The sequence below is a fragment of the Chiloscyllium plagiosum genome, chromosome 9, assembly GCF_004010195.1.
Source record: "Chiloscyllium plagiosum isolate BGI_BamShark_2017 chromosome 9, ASM401019v2, whole genome shotgun sequence".
In the NCBI taxonomy this organism is placed as follows: domain Eukaryota; kingdom Metazoa; phylum Chordata; class Chondrichthyes; order Orectolobiformes; family Hemiscylliidae; genus Chiloscyllium; species Chiloscyllium plagiosum.
Genome location: NC_057718.1, coordinates 78,638,124 through 78,650,520, shown reverse-complemented (window position 1 = coordinate 78,650,520; position 12,397 = coordinate 78,638,124). Strand labels below are relative to the sequence as shown.

At 39.9% G+C, this 12,397-nt stretch overlaps 1 protein-coding gene across 1 annotated transcript in view; it reads left to right on the top strand.

Moving 5' to 3' along the window:
- The window catches only part of plg (plasminogen), an 81,543-nt gene that overhangs the window by 44,151 nt on the left and 24,995 nt on the right, over positions 1–12,397 (top strand). The window contains exons 10-12 of the mRNA XM_043696295.1: positions 132–288; positions 2,700–2,866; positions 10,019–10,167. Of these exons, the coding sequence (XP_043552230.1) occupies positions 132–288; positions 2,700–2,866; positions 10,019–10,167 (473 nt within the window). The remainder of the gene's footprint in view (positions 1–131; positions 289–2,699; positions 2,867–10,018; positions 10,168–12,397) is intronic.

The window sequence follows — 12,397 nt, the reverse complement described above, 5'->3', positions numbered from 1 at the left end:
TGCTAAATTCCCTTAGCCTCATGAGGAAGTAGAGGCATTCTTACGCTTTGTGAAGTATTTGTAAATTATTCAACATTGTGAAATTTTATGTCAAACATTCTACAAAATCTTCTATGTTGTTTATTTTTTAGTGCCGACGTACGAAGGTGGACCTACTGATTGCTTTACTCAAAATGGTTATGACTATCGTGGGACTACATCCGTGACAGTGTCAGGAAGAAGATGCCAGGAATGGGATTCCATGACACCACACAGACATGGCAAAACATCACTCAATTATCCTGAAGCGTATGTACATTGGCCAATTTTGTACCTAGCTGATCACAGTCCCAAAGAATGGAGTTGCATTTTTAAAACCACTTTCACTCAGGACACTTTAAAAGTGCATAGAGTCGATAATGTATTTTTGAAATGTTGTCACTGCCTTAATGTGAAGAGACCAGCTAGTTTTTGCAGAGAGGTCCCACAATAACATTATATGGCATTATAATTTTGGTGAAGGGATAAATATTGGTCAGCTTAATATGGAGGCCTCCTCTCTTTTTCTGCAACATGTTGCTATTGGATGTTTTACATCTGCCGGCAAGAGAAAAACAGCCTCGGTTTTATCTCCCATCCCAAAAATTTCTATCTCTGACTGTGTAGAACTTTCTCAGTACATCAGTGGAGGGTGCACCCAAGTAACACATACAAATGCTTGAATTGAGATTTGAACCCATGACCTGCTGAGTTAGAAATGAGAATGTGATGAAGGTACATGTTTATTTTTAAAAGTATTTGATTATTAACAAGGCAAAATCAATAAATCATGCACCGTATATTAAAACTTTAGTTAAAACAGTCCTCAAAGGAAACAAAAAGATATTGTGACAAGATTCTATTAATACCACTGTACCAAATATCTGAAACCATAATTTCTTATTAATAGTGCCATAATTCCCTTTGAATGCTCATTATTTTTCAGTATCTCTTTATTGTTCTAAGATTAATCATTGAGTCATGCAAACATCAGGAATACAAAAGCTGAGTTTTTATTGTTGCAGGATGTTTGTACAATTTGCAATGTTTCCATGATCAAGCTGTCTGACTGGATTTCATCATAACTGAATTAGATAGCACATTTTAAACGTATAATGCTCACGACCGAGAAGGACAAAGGGAACGGATGCATGGCAGTTGTATCACCTCCACTTGAGTTTTGGCTCAGTCATTCTAACTTGGACATAAATTGCCATTCTTTCATTTCCACTGGGTCATATTCCAGGAGTTTATTACTTTAACAGAACTGTGGAGGGCCTTCATCAGATGAGCTGAAATGGTTGAAGAAGGCAACCAGTTTATCACAATCAAGTGCACCTGCAATAAATGCTGGCCTGATCATTAATGCACAGATCCCCATAAATGACCAGTGCAAAATATAATTAACAACAGACAATTTAATGTTAAACATAATATAATTAATCAACCTGTTGAGACATGTTACAAGACACCACTGAGGCAGGTGAGACTTGAACCTGGACCTCCTGACATAGAGGTAGGGACACTACACCACAAGACCACTGACAATTTTACTGTAGACTACATCATAAAGCAAGAGTTTTGTATCAGTGACTCATTAAATGGCCTCATGAAGTGATAATACTTGGTGAATAAGCATTTGGGGGGAAATTGTGGGGCGACATCATTTTCTAGGAATGGGTAATGTTTGCTTATCAAATGAGCCAAATTTCCCTATAGATTTGGAAACAGAAACTAGAATTGTTTCTAACCTCTGAAATTGCCAAGCAAGTGATGACTCATTGGTATATTTATGGATGTATCATCTTGATTGACATGAAATAGATTCCATGTTTCAGTGGGCAAGTCTCTGTAGCATAACGAAGGATCCTTTGGGGCCTTGGATGGAAGTGAGAGGGGAGGTATGGATGCAGGTTTTACATCTCAGCTCCTTCCACATCTGGCATGGATTTTCCTGCGCCTCTAAACATCTCATCTTCTGCGTCCGTTGGTTTTGATGTGGTCTCCTCCTACATTGTAGAGACAGGACGCCAACTTGTGGAACATTTCAGAGAACATCTCTGGGACACACGCAGTAAACAACCACACCGCCTGTGGCCAATCACTTCAACTCCTCCTCACACTCCACCAAGGACATGCAGGTCCTGGGCATCCTCCAATGCTAAATCTTAGCTACCCAACGATTGGAGGAAGAACACCTCATCTTCCGCCTGGGACCCTCCAATCACACAGAATCAATGTCAATTTCTTCTTCTCCCGTCCCTCACCTTGTACCAGATACAACCCTCCAACTCAGCACTGCCTTCTTGAACTGTCTTACCTATTCACTCCAACCTCCACACACACACACACACATACATTCCTGATGAAGAGCTTATGCTCAAAACATCGACTCTCCAGTACCACGGATGCTGCCTGACCAGCTGTGCTTTTCCAGTGCCACACTTTTGAACTCTGATCTCCAGCATCTGCAGTCCTCACTTTCTCCTTATTAGATTTGACAAATATGCCTCAAAACCAAATATCTTTGGTAAAGCAGGTGACACCCATTCAAACACTTTTGAGATAAGCTGTATTACAAAATTGAAAGGTTGCTAACCAGGGCAAGAAAAAGAATGGAATTAGATTTGGCAAAAATCTAGCACCATGTGACTATTTTTCTTTTAACTTTTGATTTACAGGGGACTGGTTGACAACAATTGTAGAAATCCTGACAACGACAGGGCACCTTGGTGCTTCACAACTGATCCTTCAGTCCGATGGGAATACTGCAGGATTTCAAAGTGCCAAACAGCATCACCTCAGTCCCCCACTGTAATTCCATCTCGAGCACCTAACGCTCAAACAGGTAAATAGAAGTAAGTTCATTTGGAAGGAATATATCAAGTCACAACAAAAACAAAAGCATTGCAGTTTTTGTTAAAAAGAAAATCTCAACATTTTTAAACTGACCAACGAATTAACTTAAATGGTTGAATTTCTGTATATAAAATGGTTCATCTCAACTCCATATAATAATGGATTTTTAAACAGCATGGTCTTTGTGAGTGGAGAATGTGAGTGAAAGAAAAGCCTATAAATGAAATAAATTAGGGAATTTGGTTCACAGTAGGAACTTGGGACAGAAGTTGAATAAGATACTTTAGGTGAGCTTTATTGTAAGAAATAGAGTCTCCAGAGAAAGAGGTGAGTGGGAGAAGATAGAAGAGTAAAACTGAGAGATCTATATACTATGAGACTGGCAGCAGAGTGGCGTCATAAACCACACAAGTGCTGGGAAAATATCTGATTGATGAGCAGTATTGGTGAATATTTCTAATTTTTAAAGTCAAAGTAAAGTCTTCAGTTTGTGTTGAGCTTGGTAGTCTTTTTACTCCCTCATATTTCTTAAAAAGTAGTTTTTAAATATAAGATTGCTACTGGTGTTTGTTTAAAAAATATATAATAAAGCAGAAAAGGAAGGGCTTTTAGAGGAACTAATTAACAAGTATAGTAAAATATGATAGTGATGGCTGCTGCAGCATATGGGAGCTGCTAGACACCAAGATGATCCAGGGCGGACTCATCCAAAGTAAGTTTTCGCAGCTTGAGGAACTTCAGGTCCAAGTTGAGTAACTGGAGTCTGAGCTGTGAACATTGTGCCAAATTGGTGAGAGGGAAAGTTACCTGGACACTTTGTTCCAAAAGGCAGTTATACCCCTCAGGCTAGGTATTTCAAATACGGTTTGAGGGTGTGTCTGCAAGTCAAGCACTTATAGAGCCCCAAAGAATGATGTTTGAGGAGCCATAATCCCTGCAATTGTTCAACAGATATGAGATTCTTAAAGCTGTGCGGATGAGAGTGAGTGTTGCCGGGATATTGAATGAATTGACCATGGCACTACAGTACCAAGAGCAATTCAACCGGGGGCAACAGAGTAAGAATGTAGTAGTGATAGGGCTAAGTATAATTAGGAGGATAGATGCTGCCATCTGTAGCAGTGACCATGAGTCCTAAAGACTGTATCACTAGCCTCGTCTCACCTTTAAGGGCATAGCCTCAGTGCTGAAGAGGAAATTGGAATGGGAGAGGGATCTATTTGTTAGAATTTATCTTGCTACCAACAATATTGATAGGACTGGAAAGGAGGTCCTAATGAAAGAATTTGAGCAATTAGGAGCTAAATTTAGTAGCGGAACATCCAAGACCATAATCTTGGGATTACTACCTCGCCATAGAATAACTGGCATAGGATATATAAAGTGAAGGAGTTAAATACAGAAATGGTATAGGAGCAATGGATTTCAGTTCATGGGGCATAGACACCAACACTAATGTAGAAGAGAGCTGTTGAGGGCTCCCCTTGAACTGCGATGGGACCAGTGGCCTGCTGAATTGAATAACTATGGCTGAAGAGAGAATTTCAAACTAAATAAAAATGGTAAGGGTTTATGAGCAAGGCAACTTAGGCCTACAAATCAAAAGGATATGGCAGCATTGCAGGGCAACTATATGAATAATAATACCCAGAGAGGGACAGGAAGAAACAGAATGTACAAACATAGAAAAACAGCAGCAAACATGGTCACAAGAGGAGGAGAATGATAGAAAGACAGAAAAAAACTTTTTACTTAAATGCTTATCGTATTCAGAACAAAATAAATGAGTTAAAGGAACACATTAAGGTTTCTAGGCATGATCTAGCCATTTTTGGTGACATAGTTTTGTTACATCCACTGGAGTAGCCCCACTATTCCCAGATTTAGACTAAATATTGAAATTTTTTAAGGTTGCAATTTATTTGACTTTCAGACCAGAGGTGATAGAAAGCATGGTCAAGCTGCAAGTAGGTGGCATGGTGGCTCAGTGGTTAGGAGAAAGTGAGGAACTCCAGATGCTGGAGATCAGAGTTGAAAAATGTAGTGCTGGAAAAACACAGCAGGACAGGCAGCATCCGAGGAGCAGGAGAATCGACGTTTCGGGCATAAGCCCTTCTTCAGGAAAGCCCTTTGCTTTCCAATTCTGATGTTGCTGTTGTCTGTCTTCAGCTGCTAGGCCTTTGGTGTTCAATTGTCTTTCTTTAGAAGCTTCCACTGGTTTGTAAGAAGCACAGAGACTACTTCACTTGGAAATTGTCTCTGATTTATCAGTTCAAAAGTCACAGCTCACAGCAATGGTTGCAGGAAAGCGAACTAGTATTTTTTAGGTTTAAAGAAAGATATTTTTTAATGTAGAGAACAGGCAGCTTCTACTTGGGAGAACAACAGAACACTCTGCTGTGTCTTTCTTTCTATGTGTGTCTGTGCTTTTATCATTTGTTTTCAGTGCCAACCTGCTCAGTTAATTAAGAACCAATTAGGAATAGGGGAGATGTTGACCAAGTGGTATTACTGCTGGAGTGTTAATCAGGTAATGTTCTGGGGACCTGTGTACAAATCCTCCCATGGCAGTTAGTAGAATTTGACTTCAATAAAATTCTGGAATTAAGAGTCTGGGAATTCATTGCCAATTGTCAGGAAAATGTCACTAACTCCCTTTAGGAAAAACTGCTGTCCTTATGTGGTCTGGATTATGTGTGACTCCAGACTCACATCAATGTGTTAACTCTCAATTGCCTTCTGGGATGAGCAATAAATGCTAGTTTATTCATCCCATGAATGAATTTTAAAACAGCGTCAATGAAGAAAAACTACAGAAAGCAGCAGGGCAGAGGATGTGGGGATCCTCATGCATAAATTGCAAAAAGCTAAAATATAAATTCAGCAAGTGCAGGCAAGGCAAATGGAACAGTAGTTTTGATTTGAAAGTAATAAAATAGGGAAGTCTTGTTAAAACTATATGAGGCACTAGCAAATAGACCACACCCAGAATATTGTGAACACTTTTGGTCCCCGTGGCTAAGGAAAGATGTATGAGCATTAGAGGCAGTCCAGAAAAGGTTCACAAAATTGATCACAAAAATGGAGGGATTTTCTTATGAGGAGAAGTTAAGCATCTGCAATCATTAGCGTTTAGAAGAAAAAGAGGCAACCTTACTGAAACAATTCTTAGTAGGATTGACACATTAGATCCTTTAGTATGAGATTCTGGGACCAGGTGACATAATCTCAGAGTAGGGGTCACCTTTTAAATAGATGAGAAGGCATTTCTTCTCTATAGTGAATCGATGGAATTTTTTTACCACAGAGGACTGTAGAGGCTAGGTCATTAAGAATGTTCAAGGCTGACAGGGACAGAGTTTTAATCAGTAAAGGAATCAAGGACTAGGTGGAAAAAGGTAATGGAGTTGAGGATGATCAGCGATGATCTCACTGTGTGGAGGGACAGACTCTGTGGGTCAGGAATCATGGCGGCTTGCGACCCAACACTCACTGAAGTGCCATTGAGTTCACAATTTAAATTCTTGTTTGAAATTCAAATTCTCTTCCCATTTTAGTGGAGGTGGTTAGGTTCCTGAATGCTGAGTGAACCCTGCCAGATAAATCAGTTTGAAAACCTTGAGGGAAGCCTTCTCTGAAGTAAGAAATCTTTGAACATTTAAATTTTAACAGTCATGCCAAAGCCTCTTAAACAGTCTTGCCATAGGCTCTCATTTGCCCATTTTATTCATATCTCCTTGCACTCTCCATACTCCTCATGTTTATATGCCCCATCGCGCCCTCATGCCTCCTTCCATGCTTCCACCCTTACAAAGGGTGGATGCTAGGAAATTGTTTCCGTTAGGCGAGGAGACTAGGACCCGTCGACACAGCCTTAGAATTAGAGGGGGTAAATTCAGAACAGAAATGCGGAGACATTTCTTCAGCCAGAGAGTGGTGGGCCTGTGGAATTCATTGCCACAGAGTGCAGTGGAGGCTGGGACGCTAAATGTCTTCAAGGCAGAAATTGATAAATTCTTGATGTCACAAGGAATTAAGGGCTACGGGGAGAATGCGGGTAAGTGGAGTTGAAATGCCCATCAACCATGATTGAGTGGACTCGATGGGCCGAATGGCCTTACTTCCGCTCCTATATCTTATGGTCTTATTATCCAGTTGGCTAACAGTCAACTGCTAGGGCAGTGAGACATCATGTCTTCATAATGAAGAGACTTCATAATGCTACTCATAGTACTTAAAGGAGTCTGTAAGGACAAATAAGGTAATATAAGTTTAGCCATATGTGATGTAGGAAGATCCTCTGCTATAAAACAGAATCTTTATTGTTCAGTTCCAGATAATCAGGACGAAGTGAAAATGGAAGTCCAAAACATGTTGTAAAACCAACTGATTGAATCCAGTGAAAAGCAGCTTTAGTTCTCCAATTGGATCATTGCCAGAACCTGATGGTTTAAGCAGATCTTGCATAGTGATTTTTGAGAAGATTTGTAGCTCAGGTTGATGATAAGTATGTAAATTAATTTGCTGAGCTGGGAGATGTGTTTTCATACATTTCATCACCATGCTAGGTAACATCATCAGCGAGAGTCTTCTTGAAGTGCTGGTGGTATGTCCTGCCTCTCTATTTATAAGTCTTGATTTCTTAAGGTGGGTCATGTCATTTCCAGTTCTTTTTATCCAGGGAAGGTAGATAGGATCTAAATCGATATGTTTATTATTGGAGTTCTGGTTAGAATGCCATGCCTCTAAGAATTCTTTGTGCATATCTTTGTTTCGCCTGTCCTACGATGTATATTGTACTAGTCAAAGTGGTGTCCTCTGATAGTTATAGTGGGTCGTGTCTTTTGGTGGCTAGTTGGTGTTCATGTATCCTGGTGGCATGTTTCCTGCTTGCTTGTCCGATCTAGTGCTGTTTTCTTACAGTTCTTGTATGATATCTTGTAAATGATGTTAGATATGCTGGTAGTATCTAATGGATCCTTTAGTTTCATAAGTCGCTGTTTAAGTGTGTTGGTAGGTTTGTGGGCTACTATGATGCCAAGGGGTCTGGAAATCATTTCTGATATGTCTTTGATGTAAGATATTCTTGCATAGATTAGAGAAAGGTCAGCACAGAAACAAAAGTAGGTTCCTATCCAAATCCTTGCTTGGAAGACTATATTGATAGATGTGAATTAAAACAGATATATTAAATAAATTAAACTAAAATTAAAAATAATAAAGTTAAATTACTAAAATATTTTTGTTAAAGGCCGAGTGGTAGATTTGATTATCTCCCAAATGAAGAGATATCATCCTTTGTTATACCAGACATTCTCTTCTAATGTTGAGTGATGCCATTTGAGCTAAAAATCTCCACCCATTTTCCAGATACTAAGGAATGAAGTGATAAACAGCATTCTTAATTGTGTGATATACTTTGAGGATTAGTGTGGTGCTGCAAAAGCACAGCAGGTCAGGCAGAATCTGAGGAGCAGGAGAATCAACATTTTGTGAAAAAGCCCTTCATCAGAAATTAGGCTGGGGGGAAGGTAGCTGGGAAAGCGATAGGCAAATGAAGGCGAGGGTGAAAGTGATAGGTCGGAGAGGAGGGTGGAGCAGATAAGTGGGAAGGAAGATGGACAGGTAGGACCATTCAAGAGGGTGATGCCAAGATGGAAGGTTGGGACTGGGATAAGACTGGGAGGGGAAATGGGAAAACTGGTGAAATCCATTTTGATCCCATGTGGTTGGAGGGTCCCAAGGTGGAAGATGAGGCGTTCTTTCTCCAGGTGTCAGGTGGTTAGCATTAGACAATGGAGGAGGCCCAGGACCTGCTTATCCTTGGCGGAGTGGGAGGGGAAGTTAAAGTGTTGAGCCATGGGGCAGCGGGGATGGTTAATGCAGGTTTCATTATACTGAAACATGTTACACTTCTTAGCAGGATTGACATGTAGTATGTAATATGTAGTATGCATGTAGTAGGGCAAAACCAAGTGTGGCCAAGTAAAAACTTTAATGGACTCCATATCCCTAAATTAGAAGATTTGTGTGGATCTTTGGTTTCTATTGCACGTTTGTATCAAATGTCTGCACTGTAGCTACTCTATTAACAGATTTTCTCCGAAAGAAATTTAGGTTAGTGGTCAATGGAGTACCAGACATCTTTTGAAAACGTCATTGTTAATGCACCAGTACTTGCTGCCTCTGATTTCACTAAACCCTTTAAGGTAGCAAACAATAATACTGACCTGAAGGATTTAGGTAGGAGTAGTTCTGTTACAAGTAAATCAGTTGGCGCAGAGACACCAGTAAGATAGTTAACTAAAAAGCTAAATTGACACCAAAAAAGATACTCTGGGGTGGAGAAAGAAATTGGAAACTTTACTGGCTTATCAACATTTTGACATATATGTCCATAACAGATACAAGGAAATGCTGATTTCTACTTAGTCATTGTGAAAAAAGAATTTAAAAAAACAGAAGTGCCAGAGCTTCATTGGAGTTTGCAAGTATATCTTTATCAGTTAAATATTGTTTGCATTTCACAGAAAAATAATGCTACTACTGATGTTTTTATCAAGAAAGTAACCTTGTCTTAATTAAGTATCAAGAAAGTATAAGATTTTTTTGCTTCAGTGTAAAATAAACAAAGTATGTGATTGACCATGTTGGGAACCAGTGAAAACAATTCAATTTATGTTGTGACTCATGGAGTTCTGGGACCAGAGAAAGAGAGTGCACTCTTCTCATCTTGGTCATAGCAGACTGTTATATTGGAATTCCATAATGTTTACAAGCAAAACACAAAATAACACTGATCCTGCTTAACACATATTGATATATTTGTCCTTTTCTTAACTGTGTTGATTTATAATCTACTCGTTCCTGTTAGTTTCCCCAACACTACTCTTCATTTCCAGCTACAAGTGAAAGCATATATCCTGCTCCTGAGCCTCTCTCATTATCTTGAGTATGAATTATACACTGGTTTTTGCTTTCTTCTTTATAGCAAACTAGCTTGGCATCCATGTACAATCCACTGTTCTCATTCATATTCTTTTAAGTGAAATAATAGTTGCATTAAATGTGACTTGGTTTCTCAGCATAATAACAAAAGAAATGCAAGTCAGTTGTCTCCTTTGCAACTGTGTTTTGCCAGATTGCCAGTCAGGTATTGGAGAGACATATCGCGGGACAATATCAACCACAGCCAGTGGCAGGACTTGCCAAAATTGGTCAGCAATGACCCCTCATGAACATAGTAACTTCACTCCAGAAACACATCCTAACGCTGGACTTGATGGAAATGTAAGTTGACTGCATAAGCTACAGAAACAAACATTCAGTTTACAAAGTACAATGTTACAGAGATTGCTTTTAAATTATTCAAAATTCATCTATACTTTTCATCACATGTCCTTGGACTTGTTAAACATTCTCTATTTAGGAGAATTTTACAAAGGGACAAGGGGACACAAAGAAGAAAGTGTAGATCTTATAGGAGACTAAAAGCTGACACATTCAACCCATTGTCTCAATATTAGATCCATGTTAGTGCAAATGTTTGATTCATTAAACCAGCATTTCTTCACCCATGATTCTCCTTCAGAAGGTGATGATGAACTGCCTTCTTGAACTGCTGCAATCCATGTGCTGTAATGCTGTTAGGGAGGGAATTCCAGGATTCTAAGTCAGGATGGTGAATGGCTTCTTTTGGGATGGAGGTTGAATTGCAGGTGGTAGTGTTCCTCTGCATCTGCTGCCCTTGTTCTTCTAGATGGAAGTGGTCATGTGTTTGGAAGATGCTGTTTAAGGATTGACATGCAGTAGCAGCCATGTGTACTATCTACAAGATACACTGCAGAAATTCAACACAGTGTCAATGGTGGAGGGATTGGATGTGGTGCTAACCAAGCAGGCTGCTTTGTCCTGAATGGTGTCAAGCTTCTTGAGTGCTTTTGGAGCTGTATTCATTCAGACAAGTGGGGAGTATACCATCACACTCCTGAGTTGTGCTTTGTAGATGGTGGACAGGATTTGAGGAATCAAGAAATATGTTACTCAATGCACAATTCCTATTTTCTGATCTGCTCTTATAGCCCTTGTGTTTATATGGCTAGTTCAATTCAGTATCTGGTCAATGGTAACTCTCAGGATGTTAATAATGGGAAATTCAGTGATGATTATGCCATTAAATGTCAAGAGACAATGTTTAGATTGCCATTTATTGGAGATGGTCATTACCTGTATTTAATATTACTTGCCACTTTTCAACCAAAACCTGGATATTGTTCAGGTCTTGCACCACTTGGATGTGGACTTCTTCAGTATCTAAAGAGTCACAAATGGCATTGAACATTCTGCAATTATTGACAAACATCGCCACTTCTTTCATTATATTGAAATGGAGGTCATTGAAGAAGCGGTGGAAGATGGTTGAGATGAGAGGCCTGACTCCCATCAACAACAGCTATCTTCCTATGCACCAGTATGACTGCAATCAGTGGGGAGTTTCTCACTGAATCCAGTTTTGCTAGGGCTCCTTGATGTCACACAGGGTTAAATACAGCCTTGATGTCAATGACAGCCACTCTCACCTCACCCCTGAAATTCAGATGTTTTGTCAACATTTGAACTAAAACTGCAATGAGGTCAGGAGCTGGGTGGCCCTGGTGGATCCCAACTTGGGCATCTCTGAGCAGGTTATTGCTGAGCAGGTGATGCTTGATGACATCTTTCATCGCTTTAGTGATGATTGAGAATAGACAGATGCAGCAGTAATTGGCTGGGATGCATATGTCTTGCTTTCTGTGTACAGGATATACCTGCGCAATTTTCCACATTGTAGGGTAGATGCCAGTGTTATAGATGTACCAGAACAGCTTGGCTATGGGAGTGGCTATGTGGTTTGGAGCATAAGTCTTAAGTACTATTGTTCAAAAGTTGTCACAGCCCACAGCCTTTACAGCATCCAGTGCTTCCAAATGTTTCTTGATATCATGTGAAGTGAATTAAATTGGCTGAAGACTGGCATCTGTAAGGTGGGACCTCTGAAGGAGTCCAAGATGGATCATCCACTTTGCACTCCTGACAGAAGATTGTTGTGAATGATTCAGCCTTACCTTTTGCACTGATATATTAACTCCAGTATCATTGAAGGTCGGGGAATTTTTTGAGCCTCCTCCTCCAGTGAATTGTTTAATTGTCCACCACAACATATGGCTGGGTATGATAGGACTGCAGAGCTTAGATCTGATTTCTTACTTGTGGGATCACTAAGCTCTGTCTATCATTTGCTGCTTTTTGCTGAATAGCATGCAAGTGTCCTGTTTTATAGCTGGCTTGAAGAAACAGTCAACAGCCTTGCTAAATACCAAGCTGTCATGTTTCTTATTTGATTGTAGGACCACCCTACATGCAACTATAGGGATAACACCAACAGGGCTGTTAATGGGTAGAAGACTGCGCACCAGGCTAAGTCTGATCTTCCCGAACATGAGGTGGGGAGGGTGAAACAGCGTCAGGAACACCAATGCTG